The 22,617-nt window shown below is 37.7% G+C and overlaps 1 protein-coding gene across 1 annotated transcript; it reads right to left on the bottom strand.

The window, feature by feature from the left end:
- Positions 1 to 7,565: 7,565 nt before the first annotated feature.
- Positions 7,566 to 21,575, bottom strand: FAM98A (family with sequence similarity 98 member A; the record flags this gene model as incomplete). The annotated part of the gene is made up of 8 exons (XM_079720788.1): positions 21,508 to 21,575; positions 18,354 to 18,502; positions 16,057 to 16,191; positions 12,375 to 12,559; positions 11,267 to 11,347; positions 10,593 to 10,709; positions 8,327 to 8,494; positions 7,566 to 8,231 (listed from the first exon to the last, which is right to left on the bottom strand). Exons 1-8 carry the CDS (start codon positions 21,558 to 21,560, stop codon positions 7,566 to 7,568), a joined length of 1,554 nt encoding a protein of 517 aa, XP_079576914.1. The 5' UTR covers positions 21,561 to 21,575.
- Between the last annotated feature and the right edge of the window lie 1,042 nt (positions 21,576 to 22,617).

The following is a 22,617-nucleotide window of genomic DNA, read 5'->3' as shown; positions in this document are numbered from 1 at the left end:
CCATGAGTTTTAACCCAATGTGTCTTAATAGATTGGTTTTTGTAAGATAGTCTATTTATATATTTAAAAGAATTCATATAATTAACCAATACTCTTTTGGGTGTTCTGAACACAGAGTGTCCCTAGACAGGCCAGTTTGATCCTTAAGGGAAAATAAGTAAAAAGGGATTTAAATGACTAGAATGCTTTGAATAGATTTTAAAGGAGGCCTCCTTGACCCAGTATTTTGAATGATCTCTGTGATTGGTATCCAGAAGGTTTTATACTCTGGGGCAATTCATAAGAGGAAGATGTGGGATGTATTTTGGGATTTTTTATTTTTATTTTTGCAAAGTGGGAAGGCTTATTTTCTCAGCTAGTTTTGAGAAAGAGTACTTGTGGAAGATGAGGATAGAAAATGTATTCCTTTGCTAAAAGCAGTCCATTCAAGCAGCGTATCCCTTGCAATGACTGTGTATTCTTGCTTATACCATTTTGGAAAAACATTATGCCAAACCACAGACATCAACCTACCTTCTTATTTTAGCTTGATTTTGATGAAAACAAACTAAAAAAGATGCTCATCTAGAGGGAACATTCAAAAGAGATATAAGAAGAGTTCTGTAACATGAGCCGACGAGCGATGAGTCTCCTAATCTTCAACTCACTCCCTTGGTTGTCCTTGATGATGCTGTTACAAGGCTGCTCTGTTCTACAGACACTAAATACATCGGAAAAGATTCTCATATTAGACCAAAAACAAAAACAAAACAAAAAACCCTAAAAAGCAAAAGAATGCATAGAGGACTGTCCATCATAGATTCTGTATGTGCGGGCAGTTGGGATATGTTAGGCTGTTTTGAAGTTGTAGAAAAGAGAACTGAATGCTATGCACTTCTTTACAACATTTGTTCCAAACTTGAACCAGGAAGGGAAAAGAGATATTCTCCCTTAGGTTCTGTTTAAGTTGTTCCTGAGTATTAATTACCTCTGTATTGATAATTGCTAAATACTGAGTGAACATTACGTATCATACAATGTGGTAGGCACTTTATACAGATCATCACACTTAATCTGCACAGCTATTCTATGAAGGTGGGAATTGCTATCCAGATTTTCCCGATTGGAAGATTATTTATGGTTTAGCTGGTTAAATAACTTGCTCAAGGGCACAGAGCTAGTGCACCAGAGTTCTGAATCCACATCACCTGCCTCCATGTGCTCTAAATGAACTGTTAGGCAAGTATTTCTTGCAATCACCCACTGCTTTTGAATTTTAATACAGGTACACATTTCCTTGCCCTAGTTTTGTTACAGAGCAAGTGCCTCTAGGGGAGGCTTTCCATTACTTTTGTTTTTCCGTAGTGAGCACTTCAATAACTGGGTAAGAAGTTAATTGATGGCAGCCCTACAAGATTTTAAACCGTTATAGGTCATCATCGTTAATAAGATTATAAAATAGCCCTCGCTCATCCCTTTAGGTTAGGGTTTACTTTCTACTTGTTTCATTCAATTTTTTTCATTAATTACTTTTAAAAAAAAGATTTATCTATTTATTTTTATGGCTGCATTGGGTCTTAGTTGCGGCACATGGAATCTTTGTTGAGGCATGCAGGATCTTTCATTGTGGCGTGCAGGCTCTTTGTTGTGGCACATGGGCTTCTCTAGTTGTGACGTGCGAGTTTTCTCTTCTCTAGTCGTGGTGCACAGGCTCCAGGGTGCATGGGCTCTGTAGTTGTGGTGCAGGCTCTCTAGTTGAGGTGTGCCAGCTCAGTAGTAGTTGTGGTGTGCAGGTTTAGTTGCCCTGTGGCATGTGGGATCTTAGTTTCCTGATCAGGGATTGAACTCACATCCTCTGCATTGTAAGGCGGATTCTTTACCACTGGAACACCAGGGACGTCCCTTCATTAATTTCTGATAATTGAGAATTAGTTAGAATGAAACAAGTTTCTCTGTACTTTCACATTAGTGTAGTTGACCTGTGATTGGTCTTCTATACCACACAACTGGTCTCTATTGAGAGAGAAAGGATTCTGAAGCAGGTAAGCCTTAGGAGACATTAGAGATGGTGTGGGCTAAGGCCCAAGTAAGTGCTGGAAGCTACGTACAACTATGAGTAAACCTATCTGCTCTGAGGATCTGATGGCAGTTTCAGACTTTTCCCTAAGAAAACCTGATAAATCCTAACCATCTTGTAAATGCCTCATAAAAAACAGCATTAAGTTACAGTGAAACCTAGATAGTTTTACTCTGAATTCCTAAAGAATTCTGCAGTTGACACTTTTGGGTTTTTAAGGATATTCAATCACTATATTTTCTTGAAAACTTCTTTGGCTTTTTGTAGCCTTTCAGAATACATTTCATCCAGCCAAGTTTTATATTGTTATTTTACCGTGTCCTTCCCATCTCAGTGAAACTTCCAGAGCTAGTCTCAATTTACTTTCTTGCCTCTCATTCTTTCCTCAAACTCCAGAAAACTGGCTTCAGCATTTATTCTGAATGTGCTCTTGAAAAGGTCAGGAGATGTGGATATTTTAAAGCCCAGGTTCGTTGAATCCCTGTAGCGTCTGGAATTGTTGGTTACTGAGCTCTGGAGCCAGAGAGCCTGTGTTTGATTCCAGCTCCCCTGCTTACCAGCTATGTGGATGTGGGCCATCTACTCAACCATCCTGGGCTTCACTCTCCTTATGTGTGGAATGGGGTAACAGTAGTACCACATTGCTCTTGATGAAGAACACGCCAACTGCTCTGGTTTCCTTTTACTTCTGTGACCCTTCTCCAACACCCCTTGAATGATATTCTCCAAGATTCCTTCCTTGGTCCAATGCTCTTTTTCCCCTGTTGAGTGATCTAATACAGAATCATTATTCTATTGAATGTTCCAATGCAAAAGTCACTGGATGCTGATCATTCCCAAATCTCCATCTCCAGGCATCTTCTTGAGTTTCAGATTGAAACCATCACCACCTCTCCCACTCTGCATATACCTTTCCCACTTATTCTGATTACAATTAATGGTATTGTCATCCAGTCACACACCCACACAAAACTAGAGTCGTACTAAATTTCTCATTCTCACTCTAACCAATAAAGCACTATAATTTTATCTCCTAAATATTTCCTGAATTTGTCCTTTCTCCATCCCTATTATTATACTGTATTAGTTTAAGCTTGAAGCTTCTGTTTCCAATCTTTGCCCCCCCACCCCTTAAATCTACTCTCTATTTTTTAACCAGTGATTTATATAGAACCCCAAACTGACCACACTACAGGCCTCAGCATACTAAGGAACATAAATTAAGTCCAAGTTACTTAGGAAAGTATGTAGTGCCCTCTATTACCTGGCTCCTGCAACCTTTCCAACTTTTCCTGCCAATTTCCACCTCATATGAACAATTCTGAAGACCGAGCTAGGCTAGCGCCCTGGTATAATGTTCAGTTTTTATTATGCTAGGCTACAATGACCTGTTTCTGACTCCACAACTGGTCATTTTCCAAGGCAGGGACTTTCTCACTTATCTTTGTGCTTCAAATGCCCAACACAGTGCCTGGAGTAGAGAAGGCACTCAAGTGTTTACTGAACTGCAGACTTTTCTTCTTCTTAAGGAAAGTATAACAACATAATTTAACAAGTACTGGTCATTTTCATAGATTTTCCCCAAAACTTTTCCCTCAAATTCCTAGGGAACATGTTAAATTTTTTGTTTTTTCTATTTCCACCCTAGGCTTCTTCATTTACATTTACTGGGCAGGGAATGATTTAGTAAGGAAGTTCTCACGCCAACAGTTATGTTTATGCAACGTCTTTAGCAACATAATTTTGCAGGTGACTCAAAGCACCCAAGGTGAATGAATGAGTTCAAACACTGACATGCATACCTGCTTCAATCAGCGATTTGAACCCTAGGAATACATTAACATATACAAGTGTGGAAATGTAGCACTGAACAACACATAGCATTTCTTGTGACTATAATCATGTTAGTGATGATTGAGAAAAACAAGAAAAGCAGGGGAAGAAAGTTTTACATAACATTAGATACCCTGTGACGGATTTATTTTTTAATTTAGGTAAATGAAATAGTCCTTTCTGTTAAAAAAAAACAATTGAATCAAATATTATCCAAATTACCTAAGGGGGAGATGATCAAATAATATGCACACATTTAAATATAGTACTACACAATCTGCAGTTGGTTGAATGCACGATGCAGAACTGTGGATACTGAGGGCCAACTATGGGACTTGAGCATCCTTGGATTTTGGTAACCACACGGGTCCTGGAACCAACCCTCCATGGATACCAATGGACCACTGTAGGTGAACTTCCAACTGCACAGAGGGTCAGAAATCCTAACCCCCACATTGTTCAAAGGTCAACTGTATATAGAAATGATTTTAAATGCCTTCCCTCAGCACGAATTTATTTAACTCTATTCCAGTTGGACATGATGAGAAGGAAGAAAATTCTACCTCTACCCCTCTTGAAGTTCTTGCGGCTGGACTAATAATAAAATTGACATAAGACAGATTAACAGGAGAAAAGGAAATTAAGATTTTAATTTGTGCACACTGAGGTCTCACAGAAATGGAACCTAGCCAAAGTAGGCAGCTTTTATACTTTTTAGACAAAAGAAAAAAAATTGCGAGGAATTAACAGGATAAAGAAACTTAGGATTTGGGCACTTAATTAGTGAAAATTCTAAATAGAGTTTGGGCTTGGGGTAGTAAATTAAAGAAGTTACAAGGTTTGTTTATACAGGCTTCTCAACCCGAATTCCCTATCTCCAGCAATAAGGGTGTCCTTCTATCTCCAGGTGCAGGGAGTGTACCTTTCACATGAGAGACTTATTTCTTGCTTTCAATGAGAAAGAAAGGAGGGTCAGAGTGTCCCTCTTGCATTGGCCATTTCTTAAGTAACTTTAATTCAAAAATAGTCAGTATGCCATTGTGGTGTATTTTCGGGGTGGCCTGTCTGGAGCCCCAAAAGATACTAGCTCAGCTTGGATCCAGAACAAGAAATGAAAATGATACTGGCATACCTCTGATAATTTTCATAGAGACTGTTGACATCCTGTTCTAGTTCCTGAGAGAGGAGGAAACAAAGCACTAACAAAAGGTACTGTCTCAGTCTGTTTAAGAAATAATATTTTAAGAGTCCATATGTCAAAAATTCCCTCCTGAAAATTTTGTTTCTTGTTTCTCCAAGAAATTCCCACATTCCCTATGCCAGTAAGTCATTATTTTCCACAAGTAAAGTTATGAATGTGTATAAAATCAACACTCTATATAAACCTAAGAACTTTATTTTAGTATAACAAAACTAACCGGTGACTTGAAATATCCTCTTTCTAGAGAACTTAATATATGTCCAAGAAAAGAAACTAAAAGACAATTCTTTTATGGGTTTATGATGTGAAAAAAAAAGTTCTCATTTGAAGTAGAAAATAAAGTGCATTGGGAAAAATGTACATTTGTTTTCTTATACATGCTCACGTATGAAAAGTAATCACATGAAAATCACATATGAAAAGTAATTCACTAACCATAAAAATAAATCAAAATTATATGTCAAAAGAATGAAACATATTCATTAAGTATATTGTTGAGTCTGAGGCTAGAAAACAGATTAAAGCAAATGCTAAGGTATGTGTTAAAACATTCTAAGATATCATTTTAAGATATGAAACCTTGACAATTTCATTTCTATCAGAAAACTCCTATACAAACTAAACATATTTAACACCATAAAGCAAAGAGACGAACACTTAACAACTTTCAAGACAGAACTTAAAATCTTTAATGATAAGTAAAAGTATGTTAAATTGTCTTCAAGTTTGAACATTTTAGAATGGTAAATGCCAATCAAAAAATCTAATAAACAGGTAAAATTAACAAAATGATCAAGGCTTTTTAAAATGGTTTCAGCAATCAAAAGAATGTGCTTATCTCAACAGCAAACAGAATTATTTTTAATGGTAAGCCATGAGTTGATTCTTTACTCTAAAAAGCCCAATTTAGTAGGAAAAGGAAATACTATTTCTTTTTACAAACATATAATTATATTTTCAATTCACTTCATTCAAAATGTCGCTCATTCTTAAGAAGAATGGAGAAACAAATAAGCAAAAAAGCCCCCTAAAAGATCAGGGCCATGAATGGATCTTTGCCTAACACACTGTGCAGCAACAGCTACACCTAGGGGCCAGGGATAAGTAGTGAAGTTTTCCAGCTATAAAGTTATAATAAAAGGTAAATTTGGAAGTAGCTATTTTTCAACTTACTTAAGGTTCTAGAGTAAGGGTTATCTTTCACTACAAATTATGTTTCAAGGAAACACTTGAGAATCTTTGGGGAACAAAGGCCTTAGTTCAGAAGCTTGAAGCAAGCGTCCTGTATAATTCAGTTTTAAAAAGTGGCTAAAATAAAACTCAAACCAAAGAGAGAACATACAAATACTTTATTGCTCACCTTTCACACAAAGCACACCTCCAGCCATTTTCTTTCACAGCTTGACAATATTTACGTGTACAAAAACCCAGCAAGAAGCGTCATGTAGATTTCAGTAAAGGTGAGTGTCAAACATCAACGCAGCCAGGCTTTTGTTTTCTGCAGCAATAATAAAGGGCCTCCTGCTCTAAGCAAAAATCTGTCCTCTTACTTGGTAGTGCATTTTTTCCATTACAAAAGAAGTCTCCTGCCCAAAGCAAACTAACTTGTATTTGCTGAGCCAGTGGTATTAACTCGTGCATAAAACAAATTTCAGTTTGCTGTTTCTTCTAGCAGATTTCAAGTAAAAATAAGGTTGAAGGAGGAACTTGTTTTGAATGGATGCAGGTCAGTTTGAATTGCTATACTTAACTAAATGCCTACGTGTACTATAGGTTCACAACTTAGTTTGCTTTTATAATCTTTACGGATTTTGGCCGTGTTCAAGATTTTCAGAGTTGAGCATATGGTACAGTATTCCATCGAAAGGATAAGGCTACTGAATGTGCTATCTGCAGAAGAGCTCATTTAATAGGAACTGACCTCGAAGTTCTATCATGAAGCAAATGTTGCATAACTTCTCAGAATAAAAAGCCAATCAGGGCAGAACTGTGCTTGGAAAATAGGCATTAGAATACTTTAAGGAAAATACATATAAATGGATTGTTAATATGAGGAAGGTTTCCTAGTTGTAAATTTAAAAAAATCTAGGAGAATCCTCATTTTTCAAAACTGCATATTGAAAACATGAAAACTACTTACTCAAGTAATTTTGTTCAGAAAAATATGCATCTTCTGACTGTGGAATTAGTCTACTGGTCAATTACAGGCAATTTTAATTACCTTTTAAGAAATTCTTCATACAAAGGAGAGATACTGTATGTGTTTCTCAAATAAACAGCATTATGTAAGTCCATTAAAAATAAAACAAAACCCAAAACGAACAGTATTGTATGAAGACCTACAAATGCTTATGCCAAGCAGGAATCTGCCTGTCACCTGTGGTCTCACATTAACTCAAAATCAATGCTGGATTCAGGATTCTGAAACTAAGTTTCTATTACTTGAGCTCTAGCAAAATGTAAGGTTCTGTAGCCTCAACTAGTATAATGTCTGCCCTGTCCAAATCCAGAATGATTATACTGATAACCTCCATGCTGGAAGTGCTGTTCAAACTGTCCCCCCTGGTGATAATTCTGGCTCCCTCTTCCTCCCCAACCTCCTCCCTGGCCTGCGCGTCCACCACCTCGGCCTCCGCGACCACCTCTCCCTCCGCGACCACTGCCTCGATCACCATGATGCCCTCCATCTTGGTATCTACTGTCCTGCTGATATCCACCACCCTGGTATCCACTTCCTGTATATGTAGATGTTTGGAAGCCACCATAACCACCACCCTGGTAGCCACCACTGTGGCCTCCGTGATAGCCACCCGGCTGGAAACCGGAATCTCGGTAACTACCATCTTGGTAGCCACCGCCCCCTCCACTCCCTCCGTCTGTCCAGCCTCCTTGATGCTTATTTCCTCTTCCTCCCCCTCGGCCACCGTGGTCATAGCCACCACGTCCGCCCCTGCCCCCTCCTTGTTCGTGACCTCCTCGCCCTCCATATGAGGCATGTTCATAACCACCTCTCCCTGCTCCGCGGCCTCCTGCTGGCTGCTGGGTGCCATCCTGCCTTTTCTGCCATGGTGGCATCTCCGGGGGTGGAGGTTCAATTTCATTGGGCCTACCTCCTCTGTCAGGAACCCTGCCCATCAACACCTATGGGATAAGAAAGACATTTAAAATTTTGAATTACTTTATTTTATAAACAGAAATAAATGTACTTGAAAGAAAATTAAAGGTACTCTAATCACCTTATTGATGGCACAGGCAGTCTTTTCTCTTATAGAGCCACTGCTTGTCCTTAAAATCTTTGACAAGTCTTGTCTTGCGGCCAAAAGGTGGGCAACAGAAATAGTACTTTTAGGAGATAAGACTGAGCGTTTTGGCTGGTAAACCTTCGCTAATTTTTCTGTCTGACTCTGTGAAAGAAAGTGTTCAAAGACAAATGTCAATTTTCAAGATGACATAGAAACATTGATATTAAATAAGATTTCCAAAATGTCTGATGATAATATTTATTAGGCTCCAGATGACAGAAGTTACATACTCACCATTGCTCCTATCTAGTGAAGAGCTAACTTAAGAGTACAGCTGAGATAAAGCCCTTTTACCCCCATATCCCCAAGGAATGATAGGGGGAGGGGGATATGGGGGTAGAAGGGCTTCCCTTTTAAAAGGACTGTGGGACAAAAAGGTTCCCCATGCCATTGGTCTCAGATCAAACACCTTCATTTTATCTATTTAAATATAAGAATGGAAACCCATTTCAACAATTTTGCTTTTTTAATTTTCTCATCTGCTTACTACGAGATAAAAAAAGTTACCTGTGACTAATTTGAACTAATTATGTTAACATGATACATATTTTTTGCACAAGTGATCCCCATGTAATACTTTCCTCTATTATAAATAATAATTAAGAAAAAGAGTCTACTTTAACCATTTAGTAGAAGTACATTTAATGCATGTGTAACATAAGACCACAAAGGATGAATGAACAAAGGATATAAAGAGCAAGTTAGGGCTTTCCTGGTGGCACAGTGGTTAAGAATCCGCCTGCTAATGCAAGGTACACGGGCTCGAGCCCTGGTCTGGGAAGATCCCACATGCCACGGAGCAACTAAGCCCGTGCGCCACAACTCCTGAGCCTGCGCTCTAGAGCCCGCAAGCCACAACTCCCGAGCCCGCGTGCCTACAGCCCATGCTCTGCAACAAGAGAAGCCACTGCAATGAGAAGCCCATGCACTGCAACGAAGAGTAGCCCCCGCTCGCCGCAACTAGAGAAAAGCCCGCACGCAGCAACAAAGACCCAACACAGCCAAAAACAAACAAATAAATAAATTTATTAAAAAAACAAACAAACAAACAAAACCCCAGAACTGTAGTGTTAATGCCTTGGGTCAATGCACACCCATCAATCATTACATGCTTTTCTAGCTGAGAGTTGCAGGTTTTTGTTTTTCAAGTATATGTATTATGCTGAGAGTAAAATGATTGTTTTTATCAAAGACAACTTAAGAAAGGACTGGTATTTCCTCAACAGTCCCAGAAGAGAACAGTTTATTCCTCATGTTACTACTGACTCACTGTGAGATCTTAGGCAAAACCTTCCATGTACCTGGCTCTCCATTTTTTTAGTTGCAAAATAAGGGGAGTTAAGACTGATCTCTAAAAACCCTTTCCAAGACTAAGATACTGTTAACTCAATAAATATCTACCCCATCAATTTAGCAGCTAAATAGGACTATGCTATGGTTTAAAGATTTTAGGTGAAACTCATGTATTAGGAAGATAATTGGAGAACTTAACTAAAGAAAAACATTTTCTCAGTCAATTAAAATTCAGAGAAAAATCTACTTTTAAAAATGAATGCACTATTAAGGGAACATCGAATACTAACATATTTGGACCAACCTCCACATAAATTCAAGAATTAGTTCCATTTCAGGGTTCTAAGAAGGTCAAATTAATCAATTGTGCCAATTAATTACCACTTACTGATAAAATAGTAGATATTTAATAAATACCTGTTGAATGACCAAAACCTTTACCTGGATTATCTTATTGAAGCTGAAATAAAACAGTCTTACCAGATTCTCCAATTCTCTATAAATGGATCATAATATTTGGTCCTCCAAAACCAGTATTTCTAATTTAATTAATTTATTTAATTAGCAAGTTAAATCGCTAGCTTAAAGTACAGTAAACAAATAATTGTAAAATTTATTATTTTTAGTAATTTTCAGATACTCTCTCCTTTTCTCTCATAAATGGGAACTCCCAGTAGGGTTTATAACATATAGCTTTGTTGGAAAATACTAAAAAATTGAAAAATAAATGTTTTTATTATTGCTGAATGGCTGAAAGAATTGCTACTCAGTAACTCACTAAAGTAAAACTCCTATGTGTGTCTCCTATGTGTTTCTCTTATAGTCTCCACTGTATCTAAACTGGGCTACGAATGTTTAAGGATCATGTCTATAAATACTCTGCTCTTTTAAGTGATATAATGTGTACCTTAGCTCTGTCAGACCAGCCAAAAGACTGGACAGTGACATCCAAACGTTTTATTAGCAGCTTTCTCCGAACTTCATATTCATTGGCTACGGCTTGGTTAATTGCTTCTATCTTTTCCTGAAACAAAATTAAAAGGCCAGTTAGAATTTAAATCTGCTTGATCCCCTATTCCAAAAGGGCAGAAACTGTATCTGTTTTATTAACAACTGAACCCCCAGCACTCAGCACAAAATGAATTAGGTTATTTAATGAATAGAATAAGAAGTTATAATAAACTAATGAAATGATAGGCATAACAATGCTGTCTCAAAACATAATAAAGAATATGTAAAGTACAAAATTCTCATTTAGTTTTCCTATAATTCACTGTGTGAAGCTCAGCCCAGTGAAGTTTTTGGCTTGAAGGCAACCCATTTGGCAATTAGAAACATGCATCATACTGAACTTCAATTTAATCAGCTGTGTGAAATATTTACAAATTATGAAAGAAGTGCTTCTCATCTTACATAAATAAAATTATTTTGGATAAATCTTAAGATTAACAAAAATGATTCTAAGGATGTCCACCTAGGAAACTACATATTAGAAAATACAACTTCAAAAACACAAACATAAATATCCTGAGATAGGCAGATGGCTCCTTACAAAGTTTACTCAGGATGATTACTACTCACCCAGTGGGCCGGTCCCATTGGCTTCTTCAATAAAGGCTTTCCCACATGATTAGGTGGAACTTTTGCTAATGTTTCCTTTAACTGACACAAAAACATAAATGAATGAATAAACAAATCTAAAAGTAAAACACATCCTCCTCATCTTCCCAATTCCCATCATATCTTGCCATCAAAAGAAGATTCCTGACAGAGGAAAAGGTGGAGGATGTTTTGAAATGTACAAGACCCACACGATAAAGACACTCACTTGACCCACTCCTCACGTGTCTATGGAAGCATGAGTCCTTCACTGTACCTAGAACAGTGCCTGACAACAGTGGGCATTCAATGTGTATTTGTTGAATGAATGAATGAACACACAGAAAAATATGGACTATGGATACACTGCTGCTCCCCTGTAGAGTTCAGCCAAATTTGTGCATCATGGCGTCCATCTACCCCACAATGCAAATGTACCAATTCTTAGAGTCCAGCAGATATGCATACAGAGAATAACTCTGCTATAACAAATATCATTCTCTTCTGTTCATTAATTTTTAATTAAAATTGCTTGTTCCTAATCAATTATATAAAAACTCTTAACTGTTGATAACATGTGGTATAAAACAATTCTGACTTATTTTCACATACTAGATTATATTAGCAGTCAACATATCTAGTTTGCCAGTTGAAACACGTAAGACTCGAAGTGACTGGATTAAAATTCCAAAACATTTACATCCTTTTCTGTCCAGTCAATAGGGAGAATGGTGGTAACATTTAATGATAAGGACCTTAAAATTAATTGCATCAAAGTTCAATGATAAAATAACTTTTAAACGGATACAAGTCCTAGTTCTTTTACATTATTTCTAGCTTATTTCAGTTTATAAATCAAAGTGCAAAGTTTCCTTTTTGAAAAAGAAACATGCTAACATGTTAAGAAAAAAACAGTAAAATACCAATTTCTCTTGAAGGTATCTAGGACTTAAAACCCAAAACTTATTTAGTAACAATCACTTAATAATGTGCACATTAGGTTCCCATTAAGAGAAATTAACTTGTTTCATTTCAAACAACTGTAGGACTATGCCTTTAATACACTACAATCTGGTACTAAAGGTCTTACTTTTTTTTCAATCCCGCTGAAGAATTGGAACATAGTTATATTGGCTGGAGGTTTGGACATTCCTAGAGCAATACATATGCCTTTCAACTCTTGAAAGACCTCACTACCGCCTCCTTCTTGAGCTTTTTTTGGAAGAGTATTCACACAGAGCATTCTGGCAGCTTCTAGTTCTGAGATGAGGTATGCTGAAGTAAACAAAATAAGATTTCAAAATGAGATACAGCTACAATTAATAGTCGTAAGTCTGGAGTCACAACTCTATAGACCTAATGATATGTAACTTGTAAAGCTGCAAGAATGGATAAAAACAAGAAAGGAAAACCATTTTTACCTGCAAATGACGTAACATATAAACTGGTTCTGTAATTCAGTATTTAACCAATATATGTTTAAAGCCTGATTTAAAAGCAAGCAATTCTTCTTTGAAATCAAAGGATCAAGGTAGATCACATCTTAAAATGTGGATTCTTGCATTTCACTATTAGGGAACCTCCAGAACAGGGGCTGGCATCTGTTAACAAATTTGCAAAGGGTGGCAGGCGGCCAATTTTTAGCAACAGTTAAAAAGTTATTATTATTATTATTTTTTTTTTTTAACTTCTCACAACTGATACACACCAGTGATGCAACTATCCTGCCCTCTTACCTTCCAAAACTCAGGTAGTCTGTTTAAGACCAGAGTGAAAGAACATTTTTAAGTAGTCAAAGCTTCACTTACAAGAGAAGGGGGAAAGGACTAAATTTCCAAACATTCCTTTTTCATGGTCTCCAGTAGCCTAAGGTCACCCTCCAGCTGTTCACAGAAAACCCTCTTCCATCTATATTCTTCTCAATATTCCCTTTCCTCCTATGTTCCTCATTCTCACCCCCTCCCCTGGGGAAAAAAAAAAAAAACCAAAACTTTCTAATCATTTCTGGACAGAGTCCTTTCGTATCAATATCATCCCCTTGTGTGTTGATTTCAGGCAGGTATTATGAGGGCAGCAATCTGCTTCAAGTAATTCAGTTGAAGGTATAAATATTCAATCTTATTACTTTAACCTTCCCAAGGACATTTAACTTGTTATAAAAGATGTTTAATAATCATTTGGATCTCAGGATTTCAGGTTATGTGACAAAGTGAGAACCTTCTGACAATGTTAGGAAGATAGTTTTGGAAAAAGACATTTTCTGGGCTCTTAAGCCCTATTATAAGTATAAAAGAACGATCAGCTTGAATATCTCATTTCCTACACCCAAGGTGTAATGTGAGAAGTACACGGATCATAATTTTGGCAGATCATTTCTGAAAAGCTGCCAAATCCTATTCTAGAATAAACACAGCTAAGTTTCTGGAAAGGTATTCTAAATGGGTTTGATAAAATCTTAACATGTTCCATATAGCAAACTGTATGAGTTAAAAGATCGAAACAGTAAAACCCCAAGGTCATGAAAATAATCAACTGTTTTTGCAAATAAGGTTTTATTGGAACACTGCCACACTCTGATTCAATTACATATCATCTACGGCCGCTTACATGCTACAACAGCAGGGTTACGTAGCTGTGACAGAGACCTTATGGCCCACGAAGCTGAAAATATTTACTATCTGGCCATTTAAGAAAAAGTTTGCCAACCCTTGTTCTAGAAACTCATATATTATATGATTTAATAAATTGGTCTCTAAATTTGGGACAACATAGCTCAGGCATTCACAAAATTAGTTTACCAACACAATTACCATTGAAAAACATTAACTGTAACTGATGTGTTCAAAGTACCAGGAAAGGCACTGTAGGTATTATGCATAACAAACAAAAAAGATCTCTACAGACAATCTAGTTAGGAATAAAGAATATATGCATCAAAGATATCTGACTAATTATACCTAAGGGAAATATCCTAACAACCACAAAGGCCAATGAACAGCCACAACAGTTCTTAACCTGATACATGAGAGTTTTTCAGCCACTACAGACTATTAGAGAATAGACTATTCTATTTTACTAACAATTCTAATGAGGTTGGTTTATCTTCCGCCTCAGAATGCAATGTATTAAAAGATTGAAATCAGTAAGGTAAGGGTGCTGGAAGAAGCAAGTAAAATTATAGCATCGAGATGTGACAACTGATGCTTGGAAAGATGAGAAATATTTATACAGCGCGAAAAGAGAATGAGTATATGTACATAAATGCATACTAGCATGAGAGAGAATACAAACTAGGGAATATTTTCAAAAGGGGAAAGAGCAGAAGCAAAGAAAGAGGAGGAAGGGAGCAGTGTGTATGTATGTACAAAGAATTCGAAGAGCAGAGTAACCTTTTGTTGATTTAGTCATGTAGTTGAGGAGCAAATAGTTGTATATTCTTGAAAAGCTTTTGAGGGGTGATAGCACATTAAAATATAATTATGACCCTGAGTCCAAAATAATAATGTTCAGGACACTCGCTTAAGAAACAGGAAAGAGTTAAAGGCATTTTTATAAATATTTATATTCCAAGTGGTTTTTATAAGTATCAGTACCAAAAAGACCAAACTGAGCTCTTTGGAAGAATTACCTATTCAGGGTCATTACTGAGCTTTCCACACAGCTGTTGTCTTCCTATGTAAGATAACATATTCTAAGTGCCAAATATCAGGTATTGGAAGGGAAAAGCAGTGTTACAAAGGAAGATTCAGTGAGTATACTGTGGCTGAGCCAGTTATTGAAATTATACAATTTGAAGGACAATGAATGCGTGCATAAGAACTATATGCAGCAATATCAATATCTAAAGCAATATCTAACATTACGTGTCTATTCCCTGCCCCCATACCCACCCAGTAACAATCATTTGACAAAGGGGAAATTAAGAAAGTGATTTTGGAATACCTTAGTTCCTAAGTATAATGGCTGTGAATACACTTTTTTTTTTTTTTTGACTGAACCTTCAAAATTGGAGTTGCATCATTTTTCAGAAGCCAAAGTTCAGTTGTATCAGTTAACCAAAGTTTACTCTAAGTGTGTCTCAGAATGCTACAAAAATTCTGAGTCTAACATTACTGGTGGTGTTTATTGGAGAGTTTATATAAGGCAATAAAATCTGTGAGTCTACTTATTGTTTCTCAGGGTGAAGAGAGAAATAGTAGTTAGTATATTTAAAAAACATGGAAGGAGAGAATTTTTCATAAAAATTTACTTCCCAGAATGATCAGTAAGTACAGGAACAATCCAAATAGTATTCCAGAAATGTTTACATTGTAATTTGACATCTTTACAAACAAAACCAAAATCCCCAATTACCCAGCCACAAAGAAATATCAACAAAATACTTTAAATAATTACATTTACCATTTACTGCACCTAGAATGGTTACTGTCCTCAATAAATTAATTTAAAAAACCTTCATTATTCCCACAATATCTTCCTAGTTTATTTTAAAATGTGTTTCTAGTATAGAACACTGAGGTGTGGTGATCACACACTTGCATAACTCTCCAGCACTACCTTTGGTCATGTTAGGTGAAGCACAGCAGGCTGAGCACCACACCAAATTTAAACCATAAATGAGTAGCAATTACAAAACGACACTGCTACCAGCGCATGGACCCATCATTAGCTTCTTAGTTAGAAACTTAACAAAGTTTTCTTTACACCCATTTATTAGCCATGGAAAACATAAATAAAAAATAATGACTACATTCTAGTAGCCATGAACTTACTGAGCAAAAGGAGGCAGTTCTTCTGAATGAGAAGGCGCTTGGTCACATCCCCAGATGTCAGTGAAAGATATGGACAGTTCATCTCCCCTAGTAGCCCACTCACCTCAAGCTGGAATTCTTCAGCTTCACTTGGGCCTTTTAAGAATTAAAATAATCTTATTTAATAAAAATTATTGTTTTCCCCATTGGCATAGTAATTATATATAAATTGAAAATTTTAATAGCATTTTCCTAATACAAGTTCCTGTCTCTTCTAACTCATCCTTTCTCACACCACTGCCAATTTGCTTTCTTAAACAGTTTTCATTAGGTTATTGCCTTGTTTGAGAACCTTTAATGGCTTCCTAATTTCTACCTCATCCAATCTAATTTTTTCTGTTTGCCTTTAAAGATTCCTCATAGCCTCTCTGCTTGCCCTTCCCAGTATATTGTTAGGAGTAGTTCCTACTACATGTATATAGTAGTTACCTACAACCTCCACAAACATTCCCTCTATTTGTACCGGGCCGGTCTCCTCACTGTCCCAGGAATGGTCAGTCTCATTTCTACTTGTGTGTCTTCACTTAACTGACTCCTGGTGATTGATATGCCCTCTACTTTCTCCTCCTCTATCAAACCTCACCTATCCATCAAAGCCCAGTGGTCTTGCTCCTTGATGAAACCTTCCCCAGGGCCTGCTACACTCACTGATTTCCTTCCCCTGTGAACCACAAAGTGAAGTATTTAACTACTGTTGTAATCTCCAGTTGTTTCAGTTGTGCCTAAAATTCCCAGTTAGACTATATTTGAAGATGGTGAACATGATTCGTGTTTCTGTTTTCTCATAACGTGTCAAGTATAGCGTTTACTGGGTGAACCAAGGAAAAACAATGCTTGTTCTTCTTTACTATTTTGATAGTTCTCTAACCAGTATTACAAAGGGGTAAAATTTAACTAACAAACTTTGAGAGTCACTTGATTTGAGTCCATTTTCTCACCTATAAAATGGGAAGAATGTATTATCAATGTTTTGCAAACTGTGTTCCGTGAACTTCAGTTCCAAAGAACTCCGTTAGAGGCAGCCGGGGAGGAGACAGCTGTGCTCAAAGTAGTCCCTCTCAACGTCAACTAAAACAGCCATACTTTTTACCTGTTTTATATTGACTTCTATAAGATGTTTTCATTTGAACAACAGGGCTCCTGGTTATAAACAGTTAACACCGTACAGGTGTTTTCAAGGGCACCTACAGTCTCTGAAATGTTAGGTCAAGAGGCAGCGTGAAGAACACTGGCTCCCAAACTTGACTGCTGGGGACTGAAGCACTTACTGGTTGTGTGACCTCAGGCAATGTACTTAACCTTTGTGCTTCCTTGTTTTAATGTATAAAAGAGTAATAAAAGCTGCCTGGTAGGGCTGCCCTGAGGTTTAAATGAGTTAACACTAGTAAAGTGCTTAGAATATGGCTAGTGCTCAGTAAGTGTAAGCTGCTGCTACTACTGTTACACTATACTCTCCTTAATAATTAGAATTGGATGCCACTGATGTATACACATTAAATATACTAAATATGCAAGAGTGAGCTCTTCGAAATGGGATTCTGTGGGGGAAAAAATGGGATTATGTGTATAGTTCTCCATAAGGGTGGATTAGCAGGTAGGCATTTTTCTTTATCTCCTGTTATGGGTTTACCTATGATGGGAGGCAACCAGGTTGTGGAGTATCAGATTCCAAGCTTTTGCCTCTTTCGCAGCATCAAAACTAGTGCTAAAGCAGTTAACAAAATTGGCAAATGTAAAACAGCTCTCAGCACCATAAATCTCATGGTGCTGGATCTAGTTTTGATGCATCTAGTGATACATTCCTATGACACGGAAAGCTTCTTAATAAAGTATTCTTTCTCCCTATGTATAACAGAATTAGAATGCATTTACTTTACATGCTATATGTACTGGAATTTGGTAGTCCTCAGAGAAAAAAGCCCCAATTTCTAGTTCTAGTTACCAATTTAAGATCTCACAACTTTTTACAAAGAATGAAAAGTTCATATATACTTGTCTCCATTTTTCTGTGTCTCAGTAATAGGGTCTTTTCAACTTCCACAAATTTTTAACAGTTGTATGACTACATTCCAGTTTTTCAACTTCAGAATCACCTTATCTCTAAAAACAATGGAGGAGAAAAAAGCATTTGGTTTCTTCACAAAATTTTTTTTAAATTTACAAAGAACTTGAAATTTCAGCTGTAATACTGATAATGTTCACTTGACAATACAAACTTTATTTTTACATTTTGCACCTAAAACTGAATGTTTACTTACTGTTAGTTGCTTGCACATTTTCGTCTAGTTTACAGAGCACTCTTAATTCAGACACCAACCAAGCACAGAGTTTGGTAAACTCAGGGGAACTGGCTCCAGCAGAGACTGCCTGAGACAGAGCGCCATCTTCTAACAATGGACCCTTGTAACTGGTGAGTAAGAAATTATACTTCAGAAGAATATAAAATCACATCTAATACATTACATCTTCTAACAATGGATCCTTGTAACTGGTAAGAGATTATACTTCAGAAGAATATAAAATCACATCTAATACATTAAAATGTATTTACATTTTTATTTGTATAATTAAGCAATGGTTTAACAAAGATAAATTACAGTGAGCAGTCTCTAAACTTGCAAATATAAATTAACTAAACCATTAGAAAAAACAAGCTAATCCCCTCAAAATATGTGAATATTGAATAGAATCACATGTACTAAATTATGTCAACCTCTGTACATTTACTGAGAGCTCTTATTGTACAAAGGTTTACTTTCTTACTTTAATTGAATTAGTATTAAAACTAGATTATAAGTGATAACTAGTTATACTATAGTTTACTATTTCAGAAATAAAACTTAGGTTATATTTTCTAGAAATTTTTCCAGAAATTAATTAGATTTGGTTTTTAATGATTTTCTTTAAAAGCAAAAGCTTTCCAATTATTCATTTATTTCCTCCTTCTATATTTAATGATAGTTAAGATTAGTTAAGACTTACTAGTACCAGAGAAATGTGAAGATTAATTTAATAATTGCTGGGAGTTGATGTTTGGGTGAACTGGTGCAACTGAATCCCAATTCTTTGTAAGTGATTCAAATGCAATTTTTAAAAATTATTAAATGTTCAAACATTCATAAAAGACAATAGTAACAATGAACCTCAATTTAGAAAGTAGCTAGAATTAAAGATTTTATCATTCTTAAGGTAATTTTAAAATACATATTCTTCAGAAGGTTATTTTATCTTCTTTTAAATGTAAAATTGATAAAAGCACTTATTAAATATGATACATTATATGCTCAAGATAATTCGATATTTAGAGATATAGAGATGTTAGAGAAATGATAACAGTCAATCCTTCTAAAATATAATTATGTTTATATATTTAATGGGACAGAAGAAATCTCACACAAAAAATGAGATTATATATAGCCTGGCATCTAGATTCAAAACCACATATTATTAGACAGTGTAATAAAAAAAACTAGGCCTAGAAATTTCTCCTTGTGTTACATATTTAAACTTTATTAATATATTCTACAAGTAATTACTGAATTCCTACTGTGTACCAGGTTAAAAATAAATGGTCATTTATTTCTAATATTTCACAGTAAATCCTTGAGAAGTACACGTCATTCAATTAAGGCTAAATTTTAATGACTGAAAGCCACCAAACTAGGCAGTTATGGGTTAAAATGTATAGTCAAGTTTTCAGACTATCCATGGTTTACATTACAACCTATCTCCATGATTTATTTAACTAGAGTTATTATAGTAACAATGACTTTTATAGGACCCCAAAGAAAAAAAACATAGTTAACAGGATAAAAGAACAATGGGAAGAAATGGCATACATCACCAGCTGTTAAGGGACCTCTATCCGTGCAGAATGACTACATTTAAATGCAGTTTACCTCCATCCTCTCTCTACTCCTCCTTCAAGATTAATCTTAAGTGTCACTTCTTCTAGGAAGCTTAGGACTTGTTTCCTTTCCCAGTTTTCCTTCCCCATTTCCTCTCCTTTTCCTGGCCCTCCTCAGTTCTCCTTACAGCACATTTTCACAGTGTGAACTTCTCTTCTACCTCACTCTGTACCCTTAAGCGCTCAGATCAACACTGTCAACAGAACAAGTGTTCATCAAAAATGTTTACTGAATGGTTTCATGTGTGAAATTTAGCAGTTTAGTCTGAGAGGTCCACCAAAAAGACGCCTTTTTGCTGAATGTGACTTTTACTTAGGCTCTCATCAAAGAAATAAGCCGCCTAAAATCCAGAATAGTCATGACAATTCAGACCAAGTTCCAAAGAAAAGAACAATAATAATTCATGTTGACAAAAAAAGATGACAAGCACTACCATTTCCTTTCATAAAAATCTGTTCCAGGACAAGTTACTTAAACGGGCAGATTTGGGGAACCCAAGGTATCCTTTCCTGAAGAAGAAAGATTTCCCCCAAAGGTTTCCATGGCGTGGAAAAACCTCGGGGAAGGTTTTGATAAGGGACTTGTTACTTTGTAAATATGGTTACCTAAATCTGTTTTTCTTTTTTCTTTCTTTCTTTTTTTTGATACCGTACCTGTAGGCAAATATTTAATCATACAGTTTCTTTCTGGAACCACATTTAGCCCACGAAATTCTAAGTTCTCAAGTTTTAACAGAGTACACTGATCTGGGTGACCCAGTGAGATAAGAATCCCTATTTCCAGCTTCTAGATACAGATAAATTATGGTTAACTGTCACGAGGAGAGGCAAAATGCACAACAAATATGCAGGGACTTGGTGGGTGAAGATGCCCCTAAGGGTAAGGGCTAACGGTGGTTCAGTGAAGGAGTGTCAGAGTCAAGGGAAACTGCCAGTGGTTCCCAGGAAGGTGGTGACAGGTTAAGTGCACAAGTGAGCTAGCGGGCGGAACGTATGCAGCGCACGGACTTGTGGCTGAGGGCAGCCTGGGCACACGCATACATGACTGGGCAAAGCAGATTTTTTTGAGGGTATGGGGGTGGGGTAGGAGTAGGGGCTCAAAACAGGAGCAGGAAGTTTGGAGAACAAGTAGGGAAACAGAGAATCAACTTTGGCAACCTCCAGAGTGAGGGAGGAGAGCAGGAGAATGAGGCGCAAGGAGAGGAGCTCGGGGAGCGTGGTGGCGAGAACCAAAACCCAGACAATGACACGCATGACTGACAAACGCTGCGGGTAACTCGGCTGCAGGAAGCACAGGGGAGGCCTCGGGTGTCGCAGTTGGAGGGCCCCGACCCGGCAGGGCAGGCAGTGGACGTGGCATTGGGGTCCCGGAGCTACAGGGAGGCGACAGTCAGGAGCCACGGGGTGCGGCGTGAAGAGGCAGGTGTCTCTGACTGGGGCTGAGGAGGAGTTCCCGGGGCGCCGGCAGCGTGGGGTTTGAGAGACCCGTGCCCAGGCAGTCTTACCCGAGATCTTCCAACGACTCCAAGATGTCAGTCTCCATGAGGTCACACTCCATGCTACTGTGGTATTCAAATTTCCGAGTCGTCAGGCTCCCCTCTTCGCCGGTAACGCGTAAACTCGCGCATGCGCTGCCTCCCCGGAACTTCCAAATCGACAGCTGGCGCCTCAGCCGCTGCACTGCGCATGTCTGGAGCGTGCGCAAGAAACTTGGTTCCGCCTGCTGTCCCGCCCCGGCCGGCTAAAGGGTGGCCCGGAGTCACCGTTTGCACATGCGTATTACAGAATAGTGAAGCTAGCGGCCCCAAGAAGGGCAGGAGGACTGGCTGCGTGGCAGCTGGGCGTGGGGACTAGGCGAGTCGGGGAGCGCTCTAACTTCTCCTAATTGGGTGTACGCATGTGCGAATCTTGGGGCGAGGCGGGCGGGCTAGGATTGTCGTGGGTGGGGAGGGTCGTAAGACTTGGGTGGGTGCTGGCTGTGAAACTGAGTCTCGGGATGTGAAACCGAGTCTCGGGAGCTCAGCCACCCGAGTGGGTGTCTGCAGCCTGCTGGCATGTTCTACCTTTAGCTGTGGGTTATGGAGAAAGGGGAAATTCGTGCGCTCCGGTCTAATTTTTTAGCACAGGGGTAGACGGGCCAAATGCGGAAAATGGCCGATAACATGCCATTGTATTTCCTTGTGGCTGTAGTAGCTGTATTTCAGGGTTAGGGAGGAGTCAACTTTCCCTTGACACGAATGTACTCATGAAGTTGTTTCATTCCTTCCCTTTACATTCTTTACTTTGCACCTTAAGCCCTTCCCAGACACTAAGCATCTTATTTTAAAGGGGGAACGGAGGTAAGAGGAGGTTTTCACTCCGTATCACTCTCAAATAGAATAGATTTAAATTCACGCAGTGTAAAGAGTAAATTTTTGTTGTACCATTGTTGATTTGGCATTACTTGGCAGGGTGTGACACTTGGTTCACGATGGGTTGTGGTTTCTTTGCAGTTACTGGCAGGGTATGTGCTTAGAAATTATTGAAAAAATGAGAAAAATTGTTTTCAAAGTGATGGCATATTTAGAAAATTATATTTAACCATAAATTGGTATACACTGCACTATGTAGGCATT

Source organism: Hyperoodon ampullatus (assembly GCF_949752795.1).
Source record: "Hyperoodon ampullatus genome assembly, chromosome: 15".
NCBI classification, from domain to species: Eukaryota; Metazoa; Chordata; class Mammalia; order Artiodactyla; family Ziphiidae; genus Hyperoodon; species Hyperoodon ampullatus.
This window is presented reverse-complemented; position numbering and strand designations above follow the sequence as displayed.